The following is a 21,989-nucleotide window of genomic DNA, read 5'->3' on the forward strand; positions in this document are numbered from 1 at the left end:
TGCATACTTCTGCTAGTGAGGGGGGTATCTCACGCTCCAGGGTCGGATGTATACTTCCTGCCCCCTAGGCCAAATGTCTTGTTCCACCCACCTCCTACCCCAGTTGACTGTTTCGCCTTAGTATCACACAAACAAGATCAGAGATCACAGCCATGTGCAGCATACCAAGGCTGGGGGGAGGAATTAGCTAAGCAATGGTAGTAATCCTAGAGCCACCATTGAGAATGTGCAAAGTTTTGCCTTAGGGCCATGTCGCTTTAGCTAGCATTTTTGTTACCAGGAAAAATAAACTTCAATGTCACCGTATTCCATGTGTAGCTTTGTTGCTGGAAAATATACTTCTTGCATAATTGGAATTTGCAACAAAATCACTGGATTCAGGAGCCATCCTGTGGTGTATTTCATTTTTGTGCTGCCCTAGACAACACATAAATTGAACCCAGCTTCATACCCAGTGTGTGTTATACCGGTCCAAGTTCTTTTATATGCCAGGAACCATCATGCCCTTTAGAATAACTTCAAACCAGTTGATGCAATTTTACTGAACATCCATATAACACAGTCCAACAGGAACAGTCAATGAAACATTCCCTGACTATCTAAATTGGGCTGCCCAGGCATACCTTAACAAGGTGATAGTCCGTTGGTGCTTCCCCGTGCTTGGTGACTCTCTGAGCTCCTGGTGTCTTCCAACAGACTGGAGGGTGCAGCAGTCCTTCTTGGGAGCTCCACAGCACGTATTACATCTTCCTGAGTGGGCCAAAACTCTAGAACCCAGCCTTCCCCCATATATTTATTTATTTCAGGTAATTATATAGCGCCATCAATTTACACAGCGCTTTACATACATAAATTGTACATTCACATCAGTCCCTAACCCTCAAGGGGTGTACAATCTAAGGTCCCTAACCCTCAAGGGGCGTACAATCTAAGGTCCCTAACCCTCAAGGGGTGTACAATCTAAGGTCCCTAACTCACATTCAAACATACACATATTAGGGCCAATTTAGACAGGATCCAATTAACCTACCAGCATGTCTTTGGAGTGTGGGAGGAAACTGGAGGACCCAGAGGAAACCCACATAGGCACAGGGAGAACATGCAAACTCCAGGCAGGTGGCGCCATGGTTGAGATTCGAACCGATGACCCGAGTACTGCCAGGCGGAAGTGCTAACCACATATATACGTATATATATATACACATATATATATACATACATATATATATACACATACCTATACATACCTATATATATAGGGCTGGTAGGCTGGGTCCGAAAAGCCCCGAAACAGAGGCACAGACCATTAACCCCTTCCCCAGCCTGGGCCAGCCAACTGCCTGGCTAACATAATGGGAGTTTTACTAAAACTGGAGAGTGTAAAATCTGGTGCAGCTTTGCATAGAAGCCAATCAGCTTCCAGGTTTTATTGTTAAAGCTTAATTGAACAAGCTGAGGTTAGAATCTGATTGGCTGCCATGCACAGCTGCACCAGATTATGAGTGCTCCAGTATTAGTAAATCAAACTTAATGTAGGCAACCTGCCTACAGGCAAACACAATCACACACTGTGGGGCAGCACAGTGGCTAAATGGTTAGCACTTCTGCCTGGCAGTACTAGGGTCGTTGGTTCGAATCCCAACCACGGCACCACCTGCCTGGAATTTGCATGATCTCCATGTGCCTGCATCGGTTTCCTCCCACATTCCAAAGACATGCTGGTAGGTTAATTGGCTCCTGTCTAAAGTGGCTGTAGTATGTGTATGTATGAATGCAAGTTAGGGACCTTAGATTAAACACCCCTTGAGGGTTAGGGACTGATGTCAATATATAATATATGTGTAAAGCGCTGTGTAAATTGACAGCACTATATAAGTACCTGAAATAAATAATAACATCCTTTTATGGCAATGTTCGACTTCTGTGGGCTAAAGAAAGTGGACCAGGACTGAATTGCGGAGGAGGAAGAAAGCAGCAGGATTTCTGGCATTGTCTTTCTTTGTGGCTCTCAGCATGTAATATGTTTACTAAGAAAGTTAAAGAAAGTTTAGCAATTGTTCACCTTAGTCAGTACTTTAACAAATGAAATATCATCAAGTTAGAGTTTACATATACTTTAGAAAGCCAACTGCTCTGAGACTAGTTACACAACACCGAGTTGTTGGTGTATGTTTGGAGAAAGTGTATGTTTGGAGAAAGTCTTCCCCATTGGGGGGTGAACTTCTACTCTTTGTCATATGGTGAAGATTTCCCGCTGAGCCAAGAACTTTAAATAACCAAAGAATAACAAGTTGTTGAGGTGGTGAGGCTCAGATCATGTTACTCATCCATCCTTTCTTCACTGTTAATGTGTCTTTGTGTTACAAGAGGTCTTTTGCGGGTCCAGGTTTTGCCTGTAGCGGTGACTTGAATGACTGCAATGAAGCTCCGGAGGAATTTGGTTAGCATTTTCTTCTGTCTCCTCTGTGGCCTATCTTCTGGAGATGTTGGGTGGCAGCTACCAAATAAGAACTTCTCAGAAGCAGATGTCAGGAAAGAGCTTAACCAGGCTCTTCAGATTGTGGACCAACCAACATTCCAAGGATGGAGGCCCGAACTCATAAAACAGGTGAGCACAACATTTTCTTCAGCTTGAGAATGAGTTTAGGTGCTCTTGTGTTGCAGGTTTAGTCTACAGCAGGGGTGTCCATTTTTTTTACTTTCCTGGGCTACATTGAAAGGAAAGGAATTGTCTTGGACTACACATAAAATACACTAACAATAAAGATGATGAGCAGAAAAAGTCAGGCAGATCACAAGTTAACAATCCCTGATACAGATAATGTATATCATGTATAATTTTATATTAATAAAACTTATGTTTTTATTATAAAAGTAAAAGAGGGCAATATAAAACAAGTGTGACACTGTTTTTGATAAACTAACACATCAATATCTGGTTCGATGGATGGAGTAGCAATTCTCAATGATATCTCAAGGTGCTCCTCACATATTTTAGTTCTAAATTTGCCCTTCGTGTGCTTCATCCTTGAACATAGTTGCTCACAAATATAGGTGCTGCCGAAAACTGATGTTTTGTTCTGGCCAGCTCAGTGGATTGCTGTAGGAAAGTCCTGGATTCTTTCTTAGATACACAGAATATAACTGGATATAACATTTATTGGTAAAGTAGATCCAGGGAATATCCGATTGCCTCTCGGGGGATCAGGAAGGATTTTTTTTTCCCTGCTGGAGTAAATTGGATCGCGCTTTGCTGTTTTTTTTTTGCCTTCATCTGGATCAACTGTGGGTATAGGATTATAACTTTTTTTTTTTAATGGTTGAACTGGATGGACTTTTGTCTTTTTTCAGCCAAACTAACTATGTAACTATGTCTACCTGAATAAGTCATGATTGTGAAGAGTGGAAGATTTTTCTTTGAGAAGATAAAACTTGTACTAAAAGTCCAGTACAGAGAGTCTTTGTCATTGACAGCTAAACAGTTGGTCCACCCAAAAGTAATATCGTAGTGATAGATGAAGCCTGACCAACCAAGTCTTCTATGGCTTTTTATGACTAGATATCTGAACATTTCCTTGCCGTAATTCCCAACTCTGTTCCTGTCCACCAAAGAGCTTTGTGCTTTCTTACTATTGTGTGTTCCAGCCTAAATAAGATAAAGGATCTAGTTGAGATGGTGGGGAACCCCTATAATGGGGCCAAGCAGGTGTGCAGACTCAGGACCTCAGCGCAGAGATCTCACCAATAAAGTCACCCAAAGATAGAAGAAACTGTCAGCAATTTTAATTTTCCAGCATCTACAAAAATCTGAATGATCAGTTCTGGATGGACTGGCCCTTAAAGGGAACCTGTGCTTGAAACTTAAAGCCATAGGCTATAATGGTCAACATAGCTGACATTGATATCTCAACTTCTACACTAAATGTCTAAACTAAAATGGCATTTTAGTTTAGACATTTAGTGTAGACGTTGGGATATCGATGTCATATCATCTAGCCCTCAGATCCTAAACAGTGAGCTGATTATCACACCATGTTTCAGGCGGTCCCCAGGATGTACATTGGGCTGGTTGAATTATGGCTTCAGTTCCAAAATGTGCAGAAGGAGCAGGAAGAGGCATGGAGGAAAGTGAAGAGGATGACAAGAATGTCTGCTGGGTCCTGCCAAGGTATGCAATTTCTCTCACACCTGTGTTCCCTTTATGGAGCAATTTTTACATTTCTGCTATAAGCCGAATGATTCTGCAATAACCTTGTTATTACATAGGATAACAAAGTAGTACACGTATTCAGGAGCATAAACATACCTTCCCAGGGGCGGACTGACAGCTCATGTGGCCCCTGGGCAATAGGGGATCATGGGGCCCCTGTGTCCTTGCCCAAACTCAAAAAAGGCTATGAAAAAGGTACCAGGGGCATCTCATGGGGCCCCCTACTGACCCCGGGCCCTCGGGCAGTGCCTGAGTTTCCAAATGGTCAGTCTGCCCCTGTACCTCCCAACTGTCCTGGAATGGGTGGGACCATTCCGAGATTTCATTGCAATCCCGATGTCCCACAGATCCAGGCTAAATCCAGTGTCAGAATGAGTCCAGTGTCAGAATGAGTTCCAGCACTGGGCTCCATTAATTCCCCTGCACCAATATGTCTCCGATTCCCCTGCAGTGTAGCAAGCTTCTCCTTCTCTCCCTCTCACCGGCTGTGCTGCAGGGGAATCTACAGTGACAGCTGCTCCGAGCCCCCCTACTCTATTCATGCATGGATGGAGGAATCTCCAATGCTGGCTATTGTATTTAATGCGGAGTTCCACTCACCCTGTCAAAAAATAAAAGTCAGCAGCTACAAAAGCTGTAGCTGCTGACTTTTAAAAAATAGCCACTTACCTGTCCCTCAGTCCCGCGGTGTGTCCCCCGCAGCCCGTTTCACTGGCCGTCCTGTATTCCAGGAGGCCGGCATCTTCAGTGTGGGCACCCGGCTGTGATAGCTTGCGGCTTCACAGCCATTTACCCACTGCGCATGCGCGAGTGGAGCTGCACTTCATGAATGGTCCTGTAGTCTTCTGGGACCTGTCATGTGTCCCAAAAGACTACAGGGAAGGAGGACACCTTTCGCTTCCGATCACCTAGGCGATCGGACCGGAGGTGGGAGCGGGTACATGTCAAATTTGGGTACCCGCTCCCAACCCCCGCCCCCCAAAGGTGCCAATCCTTAATGGGGAGTGGGGGAGCAGTCCTTAAAGCGAACTTCCCCTTTTGGGTGGAGCTCTGCTTTAAGCAGCTGCAGCAGCCCTGGCTGCTTGAATACCTGAACAGTTACTGCATATGGTGGACTGCAGTCACTGTTTGGCTGACAATTTTCCATTATTTATTATGCCAACAAGGCCACCCACAGTTCAAATATCAGCCGATTCAGCAGTAACTGGCTAAAATTCGAGCCATGTACGGTCAGCTTTAAGCAGACGGTCTATTGTCATAGTAATGACCATGGTGACCAAGAGCTCTGAAGGCAATACATCTACTCACAAATGAAGGAAAACAAGAGAAATTGGTGACTAAAGCTGGGTATATACTGGCATATTTTTGACATTTTGCTATTAAACAATTTAATTTTTTTTAAAAATTAAAAAAATCAAGTTTTGTCATAAATTTAGGCCAAAATGTATTCTGTGACATGTCTTTGCTAAATTAAAATTTGGTTTATGTGAAAGTTATATCATCTAAAAATGGTGGTATGTATACTGGAATTTTTATTCAAAATTTTTTTTTGTTTTAACATTTTGATTTGGGAATGATTTTGGCCTTTACAAGACGAATACCACACACACTGTTAGAAATTCGTACATTCAAGAAAAATGTTCCATTGTTTAAATCCTTTGAATTTTCTCATTGGACAAAAATGAATGTCGATTTTGATGCCACTCATAATTAGAAAAATTAACTAATGTTCTTACCACGAAAAAGGGGGGAAAAAAAAAGGAGAAAGGAGGGATATAATACAAGAGGTGCCACCATCCCTGAAAACATACAATAGAGAAGTCCTCTTGTTGGTGGGACTTTAACCACTTCCCTTCCGGGCCATTTATACAAACGGCCGGACGGGGCAGTGCAGGGGCGGGTTGCCGTTCATAAACGGCGCCCACCATTTTGGACTGTGCGTGCTCCCTGGGAGCGTGCGGCACCGCGATCCGGTCGCTGTACGGGACCTCTGTGTGAGGTCCCGATCATGTGATAGCTGATTGGCCAATCACTGATCACATGAATAAGAGTAAGCAAGATGTCACTTCTGACATCATTGTTTACTACGTGTGAAATCTGTGAATGATCACAGAGGTCACATGGTACACGGCTATTCACAACAGCCTTGTGCCATGTGACAAGCTGTGACCAATCACAGCTCACACAGTATTTCTCAATGGCTGCAAGAATGTAGACAAAAAGAAGGAGAAATTATTGCTTTTACAGCCTTTATGGGTGTAAAAGCAATCAGTGTAAAAAAAAAAAATCTTCATCACCCCCCACAAGTAGTAGTGTCACTATGGTGATACTGTACTGCTAGGGTGACAGTATGTTAAAAGAAAAAAAAAAATAATAATATAAACAAATTATTAAAATGTAAAAAAAAGTTTTACAAAAATTATAATTTTTGGTTATAAAATAATTTGGGTTATTTTTTTTTTTTTTACTAAAAAGATAACTGAATACATTTTGGCCAAGATTTATGAAGAAAGATTACTAAAAATGTGTAAATAAGTAAGCACCTTCTAGATAGCAGCAGCTGTACACCAAAGGCACCATATAAGACCTTCTAATAGACAATAATATACAAAAAGGTGCAGCGCTGCACCTTTTTGTATATTATGAAGAAAGATTATTTATTTGTAAAATTGTATAAGAAAAACACTTTTTTTTCAAAATTTTTGGACATTTTCATTTATATAGCAAAAAAAATTAAAATCCCAGTGGTGAATAAATACCACCAAAATAAAGTTTTATCTGTCTCAAAAAATGCTAAGAAATTCATATGGGTACAGTGTTGCATCACCGTGCAATTGTCATTCAAAGTGTGACAGCTCTGAAAATTGGTCTGGACAGGAAGGGGGTAAAAGTGTCCGGACATGAAGTTAAAGGCACAGGTTTATCAATTAATGAACGAATAGGTCAACAGTTAAAAGATAACAATCAATTTATATTTTATACAATCTTAAAAAAGACATAACAGGTTACAATACAAAAATGTGGCGGAATTACCAAGAGCTGGTGACCTAATACTGATAATATAAAGATCAGTCATGCATGTGTTGCCACATTTACCGCCACATTTTTGTATTGTAACCTGTTATGTCTTTTTTAAGATTGTATAAAATAAAAATTGATTGTTATCTTTTAATTGTTGACCTATTAGTTCATGAATTGATAAACCGATGCCTCTAAAGTCCCACTTATGTTTACTCATGCTTGTACATGTGTGAAAAATTCAATAAAAAAGTTAATTACAAAAAGAAAAAAAAAGTCCCACCAACAAGAGGACTTCTCTATTGTACAGTTCAAGATAAAGGTTTATGAAAAAGTGCTGGATCCCTGCACACTCAGCAGTTTATTTTAGTCCCCCCCCCTCCCCCACTGGCTCCTGGGTTCCATAGCAGCCAAGCCAGCTGCTCTGATCTATTTTTTTTGGAACAAACAATGCTTTCTCTGGTTATATTGGGCTTAGTTAAAACGGAGCTCAAGGATCCCCCCATGAAATTGAAAGTCAGCAGCTACAAATCCTGTAGCTGCTGACTTTTGATAAAAGGACGCCTACCTGTCCAGGGATCCAGCAATGTCCTCACCCCGAGCTGATTCTTCAATCGGTTTCGGGTGCAGGAGCTGGCACCTTCAATAAGAGAACCTGAAAGTGAAGTCTTGCGGCTTCACGGCCGGTTTCATACTGCGCTGCGCTTTGTGAATGGTCCCACAGTCTTTTGGAACCTATGAAGTGCCCCAGAAGGCTGCAGGGAATGGAGGGGGGGCAAGCGTCTGGCTCAGATCACTGCAGTGCATCTGACCAAAAGTGGGAGCGGGTACCTGTCAAAACCAGGTCCCCCCCCCAAAAAAAAGTGCCTTATGTGGCAGTGGAGGGGGAGGAAGCAAACAAGCAGGACTTTCCCTTTTGGGGGGAGTTCCCCTTTAACAAAGCTAACATACCAGGATAAGGATGTGACAGTTATCTTCAGCTGGGTTCAATGAGATTTGAAAATAGCAGTCATGTGGCTGAAAATAAAGTGGCTTAGACTACTTTCACACTTATTCTGTTTTTACCGCATTTTTATCGTGTTTGCGGTACGTTTTTTATAGGACATGTGACTCAAAAACTGCACCATAAATCCAACGCGGGTGCATTTTTTATTTGTTTTTGCCACTTTTTCCATTGGTTTCAATGGGGAGGTGAGCACTAAAAATGCAGCAAGCAGGATATTAAAAAATGCACCAAAAACGCACCTCCCCATTGAAACCAATGGAAAACGTGGCAAAAACAAATAAAAAATGCACCTAACCCACAAGAGATCAGTGCCAGGAGCTTCATAGGAATACATGCGCTCACATTTTTCTTCTGCTTAATTTAACGCAAAGTGGAAGAAAAACGTATCAGTGGGAAAGCAGCTTTAGGACTGTGTAAAGCTTCATGAACTGAGCCCATTGTCTTGAAAAAATTGTTATATTTCCTATACAATTTTTTTTAAATAAGACACAAAATAAACTAAATCACAGAGTTCTGCTTTAATCTCAAAGAAAAAAACATTTTAGCTTTAAAGTACAAGTTCAGTCAAAATCTAAGGCTAAATCTACTCCCACCCAGGGGCGGACTGACCATTTGGAAATTCAGGCACTGCCCGAGGTCCCAGGGTCAGTAGGGGGCCCCATGAGATGCCCCTGGTACCTTTTTCATAGGCTTTTTTTAGTTTGGGCAAGGACACAGGGGCCCCATGATCTCCTATTGCCCGGGGGCCCCATGAGTTGTCAGTCCGCCCCTGATCCCACCCCCATTCTATCTACCCCATGAAAGGAAAGATGCCTACACTTACCTATTCTGAAGCTTCTGAGGACCGGTCACACGATTAGAATCCAGCATCAGCTTCAGTGTAGAGGTGACACAGCTGACAATGGATGCCCCATAGTAAGCGTATGGGTGATGTTATCGCCCAGGCACTGCAGGAGTTGTTGGCTGTCCCCAGGGCTGCTGTTAGAAACCATGGGGCCCCGTACAGCCAACCTGACAGCTCCCCCCCCCAAAAAAAAGTTTACTATGCTGCTTTTATGAATGAACACAGTGAGCCATCGCAGGGGCAGACTGACAACTTATGGGGCCCCCGGGCAATAGGGGATCATGGGGCCTCCGTGTCCTCACCCACACTCAAACCACACCCCAAAAAAGCCTATGAAAGGTACCAGGGGCATCTCATGGGACCCTCTACTGACACCGGGCCCTCGGGTCCCAAATGGTCAGTCCGCCCCTGAGCGATCGGTACTGATTACTCGTGTTCATTCAGGAAAGGAAGGGGCTGATAAATGTGACATATTTACCTGAATCTTCTCACACTCTCCTTCCTGAAGGACCCATCAGGGGTCTGGGCAACAGGGCGAAAAGTATGGTGCACAGGGAAAGTGATGGGTAAGGCGGGGGGGCAGTTACTGGAACCGATCTCCTGTATGGCTCTCTGCAGCAGCTGAAATCCAGCAACAGGGATAGGAGAAGCGGCTATCAGCTGCTGCAGAGAGAACCATACAGGGGATTGGTTCCAGTACCCCCCCCCCCATTCCTCTGTTATGCTGATTACCCTCCCTGCCAACATCCGATTCTCCCAGCTGCCTGGGCCCCCCTGCTGGTCTGGGCCCCGCACAGGAGGACTGGTGGTACCCCCTTATCTACACTGAAGCCAGTTCTGGGATCCTATCATGTGACTGGACTGAGGCACCCTCAGAATAGCTAAGTAAAAGCATATTTTTTCACAGGGTAGATAGAACAGTCGTAGAATGGAGATGGAATTAGGTTTAGCCTTAGTTAGATTTTGATTGAACTTCCACTTTAAGTCGATTTCAGTCGGGAAGTTTCAAGAGAGCAGTTGGATAGAAGTGGTGATCCTATGGTGACCACAAACACCACCTGAAATGCTCCTGTTGCAAACATCCCTTTCCATCACACGGCACATATTGTCACACAGGAAGATTTTATAGTACATTTCTCTTGATCCTTTCCTTGTACATAGAGCTGAGAGATGATCAAAGTAATGTGCATGTGCTAACAGTCCTCATTGGATATCAAAGTGAGTCCGTGAACTCCAGTTAAAGGCTACCCATTGGTCCCGTTTGATAAATTCTATTGAAGTAGAATTATAGGCAAAAGATTTATTTTTTTTCATTTTGGATAGAGTAAGGGAGGGTTTTAACCCCTGTCAGGTTTTTTTTTTGTTTTTTTTTGCCATCTGTGTCCCATTGGGGAGATTTACCATCATTTCCTATCCCATAGCCAAAAACAAGAAGTACGAAGAAATCCCTTCTAATTAAAGGAATCCATTGAGGCCCCCCAGGCCACACAACCTAGTCTCCTCATTGGAAGATTTCCCCTCTATTACTATTTTGGAGACAACCCAAAATGTATGATAAAGGAGGGTTATAACCCCTGCTGGGGTTTTTTTTTGGCCATCTGTTTCCCATTGGGGAGATTTCCATTCACTTCCTATCCCATAGCCAAAAACAAGAAGTGAGAAGAAATCCCTTCTAATTAAGGGAATCCATTGAGGCCCCCCAGGCCACACAAACTAGTCTCCTCATTGGAAGATTTCCCCTCTATTACTATTTTGGGAACAACCCAAATTTATGGATTATAGGCAAACGATTTATTTTTTTCATTTTGGATAGAGGAAGGGAGGGTTATAACCCCTGTCAGGTTTTTTTTTTGGCCATCTGTGTCCCATTGGGGAGATTTCCATTCACTTCCTATCCCATAGCCAAAAACAAGAAGTGAGAAGAAATCTTTTCTAATTAAGGGAATCCAGTGAGGCCCCCCAGGTTACACAAACTAGTGTCCCCATTGGAAGATTTCCCCTCTATTACTATTTTGGAGACAACCCAAAATGTATGATTATAGGCAAAAGATTTCTTTTTTTTTTTCATTTTGGATAAAGGAGGGTTATAACCCCTGCTGGGTTTTTTTTTGGCCATCTGTGTCCCATTGGGGAGATTTCTATTCACTTCCTATCCCATAGCCAAAAACAAGAAGTGAGAAGAAATCCTTTTGAATTAATGGAATCCATTGAGGCCCCCCAAGTTACACAAACTAGTGTCCCCATTGGAAGATTTCCCCTTTATTAATATTTTGGGGACAACCCAAATTTATGGATTATAGGCAAAAGATGTCTTTTTTCATTTTGGATAGAGTAAGGGAGGGTTTTAACACCTGTCAGGTTTTTTTGGCCATCTGTGTCCCATTGGGGAGATTTCCATTCACTTCCTATCCCATAGCCAAAAACAAGAAGTGAGAAGAAATCCTTTCAAATTAAGGGAATCCATCGAGCCCCCCCAAGGTTACACAAACTAGTGTCCCCATTGGAAGATTTCCCCTTTATTAATATTTTGGGGACAACCCAAATTTATGGATTATAGGCAAAAGATTTCTTTTTTTCATTTTGGATAGAGGAAGGGAGGGTTATAACCCCTGTCAGGTTTTTTTTGGCCATCTGTGTCCCATTGGGGAGATTTCCATTCACTTCCTATCCCATAGCCAAAAACAAGAAGTGAGAAGAAATCTTTTCTAATTAAGGGAATCCAGTGAGGCCCCCCAGGTTACACAAACTAGTGTCCCCATTGGAAGATTTCCCCTCTATTACTATTTTGGAGACAACCCAAAATGTATGATTATAGGCAAAAGATTTCTTTTTTTTTTTTTCATTTTGGATAAAGGAGGGTTATAACCCCTGCTGGGTTTTTTTTTTGGCCATCTGTGTCCCATTGGGGAGATTTCTATTCACTTCCTATCCCATAGCCAAAAACAAGAAGTGAGAAGAAATCCTTTCGAATTAATGGAATCCATTGAGGCCCCCCCAAGTTACACAAACTAGTGTCCCCATTGGAAGATTTCCCCTTTATTAATATTTTGGGGACAACCCAAATTTATGGATTATAAGCAAAAGATTTATTTTTTTCATTTTGGATAGAGTAAGGGAGGGTTATAACCCCTGTCAGTTTTTTTTTGCCCATCTGTGTCCCATTGGGGAAATTTCCCTTCACTTCCTATCCCATAGCCAAAAACAAGAAGTAAGAAGAAATCCTTTCAAATTAAGGGAATCCATTGAGGCCCCCCAGGTTACACAAACGTCCTAACCCCCCCCCCCCCCCGTTAGGAATAGAGGTAGCAAAAAAAACCTGACAGGTGTTCTAATCCCTCTCCACACTATCCAAAACTAAGAAAAAGCTTTAGTTATACTTTATTTTTCATAACCAAGTCTGTTTGTTTCAGAACTGAAAGAAAATGTTACTGAACTTTTTAGCCGAGTGCCTGCCAGACTGGACCTCATAGAGAATCAAATGCTATTGATACAAAGAAAACTGGAAAACATGGAAGAAATGTTAAAACCGGAATCTGCAAACCAAGCCCCCAGTGACACCATTGAATCTGGAAACCAAACAGAAGTAAACCAGACCATCTCCGAGCCGCCAGCACACAGGCCCTGCAGCTCCAAGACTTGTAGGGATAACATGACGGGGCGCAAGAAGGTCAAAGTCAGCAATGCCCAACTCGCTCACAAGGTGGCAGCTCTCACCGAGTTACTGAATGGCCACAATGAGCTCCTGGAAGAACTGTACCAACGGGTCACCGCACTGGAGGCGACACGGAATGCAGGCCAGGTGTCACCAAAGTCAAAGGAAGAGGGTGGAGGTGGCCATTAATTGGAGGCAGACTTTTTGTAACCAGTATTTACGTGAAGTTAGTCTAAAGAGGACCTGTCACTTTTAAACACCCACCCCCCCTTCCTAAATCGGACTGAGAGTTGTTAAGGAATGTTATCTACTTTATCCAAAATAGCTATAAGATGTCCCTTTTCTATACGTAGCTTCACTTTGTGGCTGGCCTTTTTTAACCCTTTGAGGACCAAGGGACGTATTTGTCCCATGTTTTTAATTGCCTGTATCATCTGATTAGGAACTTAAAATACTTATTTTTTTTTGGTTTGAGTCAAAATATTAGTTCTTATCAACAAATGGATCTAGCTTTTTGCCAATTATTTCATGAAATGGCTTAGTTACAGCAACTGAAGTGTATGAACTTTAAAAACAAAAAATTGATTCTTTTGGTGTTCCGTAATCTTATGGTCCTCAAAGGGTTAAAGCCCAGCTCCAGCCATATTTTTTTTTTTAGTTTTGGAACATTGGGGAAGTACTGTCAACCCTTTATTTGTTGTATGTAAAGCAATTGGGAAGATTTCCTTTCACTGTGTTTCAAACAGGAAAAGTAACAAGAGGAATGGGAGTCACTGGGACACGCAGCAATAACAAGTTAAGTCATGTTACTACCTATCCCCATTGTATCAGAGCTATTAGGACCAGAGCAAATTTACATTTCCGCTATTAGCCTGTTTATTTGGTAACACTTTAGTTTTTACATAAAATAACAAATATTACATAGATTTTTTAAAACTAGACTTTCCTTTAGCAAAACCACTTTGCAATAATTTTTTTTTTCTATGGAATTTATAGACAAAAATATGTTTAAAAAAAATTAAAAAGAAAAAAAAATGTATTTTTTTGTGTTGATCAGTGTTGGTTTCTTTTTCTTTTTTTTAAAGAAAGAATGCAATTACCTTAAAGGATAAGTTCACCTTTGGAACATGTTACATGTTCCACCCGTTCCACCATGTTCAAAACTAAAAGATAAAGTTTTGTCTTTAGGTATACTTTAACTAAGGGTTAATAAGGGGTTAAATAGTAAGCAAGTGATGTGATATGCAGATCAAAGGTCACATATGTGATCTATATGTGAATGCAATAGTAAATACAATAAAACAATACATTGTTACATTGTAATTACTCAATGACACTTGCAGTCTGTCTGCAAGTGTACTTTTTACATTGGATGTGCTGGACAGAGTGATGTCACTGCCCCGCCTCTCCACATTGTCAAATCAGAGAACACTTTGTATTCATTCAGAAAATGCAGAGCATTCTCTTAAAGGTGTCCTCCTGTGTTCAGAGCACAGCAGGGCAGCCATCCGGCAAAGAACCTGGAAGCAAGTAGAGATCGCTGGAGTAGCGCTGTCTACTTCAGTGATCTCCATCTTCCAGGGGCATCGGCCAGATATGGTATATTCATAGTTCCATTGGACCATACTTGACCAATATAACTATGTATAAAATATCCATAACTGGATATAACTTTTTTAACTGTCAAAATCCTTAAACAGTTAAAAAATCTATTTTCTATTCATGCTACCTCTGTCCCCATTGGAGAGACTTTATATCAAACCCTTCTTGCTGACTACATGTCGCTGGGACAGGAAGTCAGAGAAAGTTTCCTAGATGGAGACACGGAGTATGAAAAACAGGTTCTGACCTTCCGCCTTTCTATCTAATATGAAACGTTTCGGCTGAAGTTGAGCTTTAGGGAAAAGTTAGTTTTTGGATGGAGGGATCAGACCAAGAACAGAACGATCTTCAACTTGTGAGAGAAGATATAAGGTTCCAGTACTGGGAGGTCCTCTGGCATTCCTCTCCTCTTGCTACTGCCTTCATATTAGTGTTGTCTCCCAATAAATTCAAGGGGTTGTCCAAATCTGCACACCAGCTGTCTTCAGTGAAAGTCTAAAGCCGAGTTCACACTTGTCCGATGTGTCAATGTGCTTTATGTCCTTCTAATAGACTGCCAATGGACCCAGCAGCGCATCCAAAACTGCAACTGACTATTTTTATGGGGCCACAACACACTAATACTGCGTGCCGCAGTGCAGAGGCATTGATTTAGTTCCCCATTGCTTCCAAGTTCTCTATGGTAGATCACTCGCGTTGCTGTCCAGGTGGAAACACCAAGCAGGGACTCATTCTTATCCTGAACTGCCAACACGTTGAAAGAAAAACAGCTAACAGGACACCATGCAGTCCAGCACTTGTAAAGTCTTACTATTCCAGGGTGATAGGATAAGCTGCATAAAGCCCTGCAATCAGAGGTGGACTGACAACTTATGGGGCCCTCGGGCAATAGGGGACCATGGGGCCCCTGTGTCCTTGCCCACACTCAAAGAGCACCCAAAAAAGCCTATAAAAAAGGTACCAGGGGCATTTCATGGGGCCCCCTACTGACCCTGGGCCCCTCGGGCAGTGCCCAAGTGCTCGAATGGTCAGTCCACCCCTGCCTGCAATGGACCTCCTCCAGTGTGTTTCACCCATCACTGGGCTTCATCACAGTGGCGGGTGAAAGAGAAATGCATCAGAGAGCAGGTCCCAGGCTGGGCTTTATACAGTTTGTCCTGGAACAATACCGTTTTACATGCGTTGGCTGTTACTCTCCAATGGTGTGGCCCTAGTGTCCTGGGGGTCCATTCAAAATGAAAATGTGACCTATTACCATTCCAACAAGGGGGAGCAATGAGTCTCTCATTCTAGTAATGCCATGTAGCACAACATTGCTCTACAATGCCTTTCAGAGAATTAATCAAGTCTTCCATGTGTCTAATATCTTTGATCCTATGAAACCATTGCTGGACGGTGGTGTAGAGAAGTTTGACTTCCATTTTATGGGGGTGGCACACCACAGATTTAAGCCTGCTTCCATGGGGACCTTGGTATGGTGCTGGAGGAAGAAAGAGGGTGATTCAGGGACAGGCCAGTCAGTCATATTTAGATGATATTATGGACTTGTGTCCAGAAGGTTTCAAAGAGTTGGGCCAGGCCAAAATATATGTAGCATGTCCCCTAGTGTCGCACTGCATCTCCAATAGGTTTTGGTTATTGATGGGTAAATTGTATCCAACTGGGTAAACTGTGATGGCATGCAGTACCAATGGGTAACAATTTCATATCAAATCTTGGTATCTATTGCTGATGGATGACTTATAGAAGCCATTCTCAACCAATGTTCCGTGGAACCCAAAGGTTCTTCCAAAGGTGGTTCCTTTAGCTGTGGCCTATTGACCCTTTATCTAATGGTGCCTGCAAAGTTTTAGGTTCATCGCCACTTGGCAGAGCCGATAGCATGCATACCAAATGGGGGCTTGGGTTACCACCTCATCCCTTTAAAACTGAACACATATTAATTACACAGGTTCTGAGGCCAATTCAATGCAGATAAAGCACTAGGTGAGTTTTAATTGCCACCTTAATCAAACACAGAACCCGTGTAATTAATATGTGTTCGGTTTTAAAGGGATAAGGTGGCAACTCTACTGGGGGCAATGGTGGGGTACTTAGCCAGTGCATGTGTTGGCTATATTGCTTACTGTACATTCTTGTCCATGTGACCACTGGAATGTGATGTCACCGCCAGTCTCTCCACTTCGTCCAATCAGAGAATACTTTGCCTTCATTCAGAAACAGCAAAGCATTCTCTGACTGGCTCCTGTACCAACGATCGACCTCTTGTGGTTAGAATGCATCAAGCCGACTGCTCAGCATGGAAGACCCAGAAGCAAGTAGAGGTGACTGGAGTAGTGGTGTCTACTTTACTGATTTCCAGCTTCCAGGGGCATCACCCAGATATGACATATACACAGAAACATTGGTCCAGTGGAACAACATAACTATGTATAAAACATTCATACCTGGAATTCCTCATTATCTTTCCCTTTTACCCAAAAACAAAAAAAATAAATAAATAATAGTTTGGAGAAAAGATCATTTATTGCTGTGGGCAGCACCAGTACATTCCTTCCTTGCAGATGTCTCCTCTGTGATTGCCTGTGTATATTTTATTCTATTAGTAAGTGATAAGACAAAGTGAGCGCTCTTGGTGTAGCAGCTGTAGCACTAATGGTAACCATATAAACCTCAAAAAAACTGTATAAATAAAACTGCAGCGCTGATAAAATGCCAAATAAATTGACAGTAAAAGTTCATAAATAATCAATGTTGATGAATGATCCCCACTGTAGCAGAATTCAAATGCTTGTGCTTGGAAGTAACGGTAAAATTGCACACTCACCAGAAGCGTATTGGATATGCGCATATAAATATATCCACCATGGACCACTTAGGGAGGTGGGGTATGTCAGGCGTCTGGTGAACATCCTTCAAGGTGTGGGACAGCACAGCAGTAAATCTTGGGATAAAGTGAAATCTGCTCATCCAGAGGTCCCCTTTAGGATGGATGGGTGCTCAGCCTGGTTACAGGGAATCCCTCCTCTGGGTGCTGGTTAAGCAAGGATCATCTACAGGCTCCCTGGACCCTGCATTCACTATGTCCGGTCTCCCCGGACCCTGCATTCACTATGTCCGGTTTCCCCGGACCCTGCATTCACTATATCCGGTCTCCCCGGACCCTGCATTCACTATATCTGGTCTCCCCGGACCCTGCATTCACTGTATCCGGTCTCCCCGGACCCTGCATTCACTATATCTGGTCTCCCCTGATCCTGCATTCACTATATCCGGTCTCCCCAGACCCTGCGTTCACTATATCCGGTCTCCCCAGACCCTGCATTCACTATATCTGGTCTCCCCGGACCCTGCATTCACTATATCTGGTCTCCCTGGACCCCGCATTCACTATATCCGGTCTCCCCGGACCCTGCATTCACTATCTGGTCTCCCCGGACCCTGCATTCACTATATCTGGTCTCCCCAGGCCCTGCATTCACTATATACAGTCCCCCACAGAACATGGAAATGCAATTATTTTAGTAAATATAAACTGCTGAATACCTTTTCTCACCAGCAGTATATAGCAGTCTTGTGACTTCTATCAGTGTCCATCTGAGCACTGGTTAATCTTGTAAGTGGAGTTTTCATTCTGCTCTGCCTGTCCTATGAGGCTGCATAACCCCTGACCCTCTATCTGGACAGTGCTGATTGGCCCTGTGCTGATCACATGCACCTTCCCCTAAAAAAAAACCTCTCTAGTAATACACAACAAACTGAGCATGTGCAGACATGCCCCTGCTGCTCTGTACTATGGCAGATGGATTGGGGACAGTAGAAGAAGGAGATAAGAGGGGGACACTGGAAGAAGGGGAGGATCAGAGATCACAAGGGAACAGCATTTTTACACAATGCAGAGGATTAACCCCTTAGGTTCCACAGTGAGTATAACAAGCATGCTTTACTGCATATACAGATTGATTGTACTGTTGTGGGTTTAGTCATACTTTTATTGGACTTGCTTTAGAATCTGGTTAAAGTGGGAACCATTTGGAAATTCGGGCACTGCCCGAGGTCAGTAGGGGGCCCCATGAGATGCCCCTGGTACCTTTTTCATAGGTTTTTTTTTAGTTTGGGCAAGGACACAGGGACCCAATGATCCCCTATTGCCCAGGGGCCCCATGAGTTGTCAGTCCGCTCTTGGTACACAGAATCATGTATATTGTATACACGTGATTTCGCAATTCCGGGTAGGGGGCGCATGCGAGGTACGCGTGTGCCCTACCTGCGCCACCATTCGTGGCTGTCAGTCACCGGGTCCTGGCAGGTGATTGCCGAGCATCTTTGATGGGGATGAGAACTGTTTGTAAAGAAAAGTTCTCCTCCCTATCAGCTCCTGCACGCTGCTTTGGATGGCTATGCACAGCAGAGCCATGCAAAGCAGTGTACCTAGTCCTCATGCACACTTGACATTTTTACAGGGGCAGTTTTTGGCTTTTGATGTTTTTTTCTACAGCCAGTAAACCCACCAGCATGTGGGTCCATACACACATACACCCTGTTCCAAATTATTATGCAAATAATATTTTTCTCCTTTACCTAAATAATTGATGTAAATAACAGTCAGCATAATTCTCATGTTATCAACTATTAAGAGTACAATTCACATTTTATTGCACAAACCTCCTAATGATAACAGGATTTTTGTTCCAAATTATTCCGCACAGTAAGTTTCAAAACACTTTCTAGGTTGTAAAGAACTGAAAATTGTAATTTGTTGTGTTTGCAGCATATTTACTGAAATTGTAACATAGGACCCCTTATATGATAGCAGATCACAAGTCTTGCATCCATTGAACTTGTGAGTTTTTGGACAGTTTCTGCTTGAATTTGTTTGCAAGATGTCAGAATAGCCTCCCAGAGCTGCTGTTTGGATGTAAACTGCCTCCCACCCTCATAGATCTTTTGCTTGAGGATGCTCCAAAGGTTCTCAATAGGATTGAGGTCAGGGGAGGATGGAGGCCACACCATGACTTTCTCTCCTTTTATCTCCATACCAGCCATTGATGCCGAGGTATTCTTTGCAGCATAAGATGGTGCATTGTCATGCATGGAGATGATTTTATTACGGAAAGCATAGTTCTTCCTTCTGTACCAGGGAAGAAAGCGGTCAGTCATAAACTCCACATACTTTGCAGAGGTCATCTTTACACCTTCGGGGACCCTAAAGGGGCCGACCAGCTCTGTTTCCATGATTCCGGCACAAAACATGACTCCACCACCACCTTGCTGACGTCGCAGCCTTGTTGGAACAGGGTGGCCGTCCACCAACCATCCACTACTCCATCCATCTGGACCATCCAGGGTTGCACGGCCCTCATCAGTGAACAGGACTGTTTGAATATTAGTCTTCATGTATTTTTCTGCCCAATGCAGCCGTTTCTGCTTGTGAGCATTGGTTAGTGGTGGCCGAATAGAAGGTTTATGCACAGTGGCAAGACTCTGGAGGACTCTACACCTTGATGTCCGTGGGACTCCAGAGGCACCAGCAGCTTCAAATATCTGTTTGCTGCTATGTAATGGTATTTTAGCAGCTGCTCTCTTGATCCGATGCATGGATCTGGCAGAAATCTTCCTCAATGTGCCTTTATCTGCACCAACCCGTCTGTGCTCTGAATCAGCCACAAATCTCTTCATAGTGCGATGATCACGCTTAAGTTTTCGTGAAATCTCTAATGTTTTCATACCTCGTCCAAGGCATTGAACTATTTCACTCTTTTCGGCAGCAGAGAGATCCTTTTTCTTTCCCATATTGCTTGAAAATGGTGCTCTGCTTAATAATGTGGAACACCCTCCTTTAGTAGTTTTTCCTTAAATTGGGCTCACCGGCCAATCTAATTATCACAGGTGTCCGAGATTGTTTTCAGTGATCAAAAGAGCCCTGACACACAATGCCATCCATGAGTAAGGCTACGTTCACACTAGCCTTGTGTGCAGGCGGCAGAGAGGCGTTTGGGAAGCGTTTTTACCGCTTCCCAAACGCCTCTGCCAATTCTGCACATTACAGCACACGGTGCTGTTCTAACGGGAGCGTTTGCGTCGCGTCGCGTTGCGTCGCGGCAAAACGGACGCCTCTGGACGAGTCATGAGGCTTTGAAGCCTCCTATTCTCGTCTATGGTGCCGCTCCGCAAACGCCCGGCCGGCGTTTGCGGTGCGGTTGCGACGCGGTTGCGGGGCGTTTGCGGAGCGGTAACACCACTCAAACTGCATTATAGGCGTTTGTGGGGCGTTATTAACGCTCGGCAAACGCCTAGCAACCGCCGCTAAACCGCGCATGCGGCGTTTGCGGAGCGTTAATAACGCTCCGCAAACGCCGGACCAACGCTTGCCAAAAGCTATAGGGGCGTTTGGCAAGCGTTGGCAAAACAGCCTAGTGTGAACGAGCCCTTAAACTGAAAAACAAAATATTTCATCTTTGTGACACTTAAATAGAATTTGCATAATAATTTGGAACAGAGTGTAGACTGGAATCAATGTTTTTTTAGCAGGGACGTTTTTTGGCTGGAAAAAGAATCCAGGACTAGTGGATTTCTAGAGGAGTTTTTAGCTGTAAAAACGCTGTAACGCTGCAAAATGCAGTAAAATGCTGCAAACTGATGTTTTTTTGACCAAAAAATATATATTTGTTTTGGTAACAAAAAACGCAAATGCGGAAAAATGTGGCAAAACGCTGCTAAATGCTAATGCAAAAATGCTAAAAAAGCTGAAAAACTCACTTTTTAATGTGACTTCACACAGCAAATGTTACCAGCGTTATCAAAACACCCCGTGTGCATGAGGTCTTACGCTGAAAAATGCGGCAAAACGGGGTAAAACACTGCAAAGTGCAGTAAATCGTGGCAAACCGGCGTTTTTGGACTTTTTTTGACCCCCAAATTTTTTTTTGAGGTAAAACAAAACGCTAAAAAATGCAAATGTGAAAAACGCAGCAAAACACTAATGCAAAAACGCTGAAAAACTTACGTTTTAACGTGACTTTACACAGCTAACGTTACCAGCGTAATTAAAATGCCCCGTGTGCATGGAGCCTCAGGCCGGCCATACATGGGTCGAAATTCGACCGATTTGTCGTCTGAAAATCGGACCTAAGAATAATCGCCCGACTTTCGCTCTGTTAGTGGGTCAATGGCACCGGCTGATTTTCGTGGCTCCTCCCCTTTTTGGTGATCGGGCATGGTGGAAAATTTGTGAAAAACGACCAATTTTCGACTCAATGATGGTCAAATCATTGGGGCAGCACAGTGGCACTTCTGTCTGGCAGTACTAGGGGTTGTTGGTTCAAATCCCAGCCACGGCACCACCTGCTTGGAGTTTGCATGTTCTCCCTGTGCCTGCGTGGGTTTCCTCTGGATACTCCGGTTTCCTCCCACAGTCCAAAGACATGCTAGTAGGTGAATTGGCTCCTGTCTAAAATTGTCCCTAGTATGTGTATGTATGAATGTAAGTTAGGGACCTTAGATTGTACGCCCCTTGAGGGTTAGGGACCTTAGATTGTACACCCCTTGAGGGTTAGGGACCTTAGATTGTACACTCCTTGAGGGTTAGGGACCTTAGATTGTACACCCCTTGAGGGTTGGGGACCTTAGACTGTACGCCCCTTGAGGGTTAGGGACC

The 21,989-nt window shown here is 43.3% G+C and overlaps 1 protein-coding gene across 1 annotated transcript; it reads left to right on the plus strand.

Moving 5' to 3' along the window:
• Window positions 1–2,090: 2,090 nt before the first annotated feature.
• On the plus strand, window positions 2,091–13,769 carry LOC149448901 (uncharacterized). The gene is made up of 3 exons (XM_089694108.1): window positions 2,091–2,608; window positions 4,042–4,168; window positions 12,489–13,769. The coding sequence occupies exons 1-3, from the start codon at window positions 2,411–2,413 to the stop codon at window positions 12,917–12,919; spliced, it is 756 nt and encodes a 251-aa protein (XP_089550234.1). The 5' UTR covers window positions 2,091–2,410; the 3' UTR covers window positions 12,920–13,769.
• The last annotated feature ends 8,220 nt before the right edge of the window (window positions 13,770–21,989 follow it).

Source organism: Staurois parvus, unplaced genomic scaffold, assembly GCF_062004578.1.
Source record: "Staurois parvus isolate SC_StPar_1 unplaced genomic scaffold, SC_StPar_1.0 ptg000649l, whole genome shotgun sequence".
Lineage (NCBI taxonomy): Eukaryota > Metazoa > Chordata > Amphibia > Anura > Ranidae > Staurois > Staurois parvus.

Coding starts and splice junctions, on each gene's coding strand:
- LOC149448901 (XM_089694108.1), top strand. CDS start 2,411: ATGACTGCAATGAAGCTCCGGAGGAATTTGGTTAGCATTTTCTTCTGT. Junction 2,609..4,041: donor GGCCCGAACTCATAAAACAG/GTGAGCACAACA, acceptor ACCATGTTTCAG/GCGGTCCCCAGGATGTACAT. Junction 4,169..12,488: donor GTCTGCTGGGTCCTGCCAAG/GTATGCAATTTC, acceptor TGTTTGTTTCAG/AACTGAAAGAAAATGTTACT.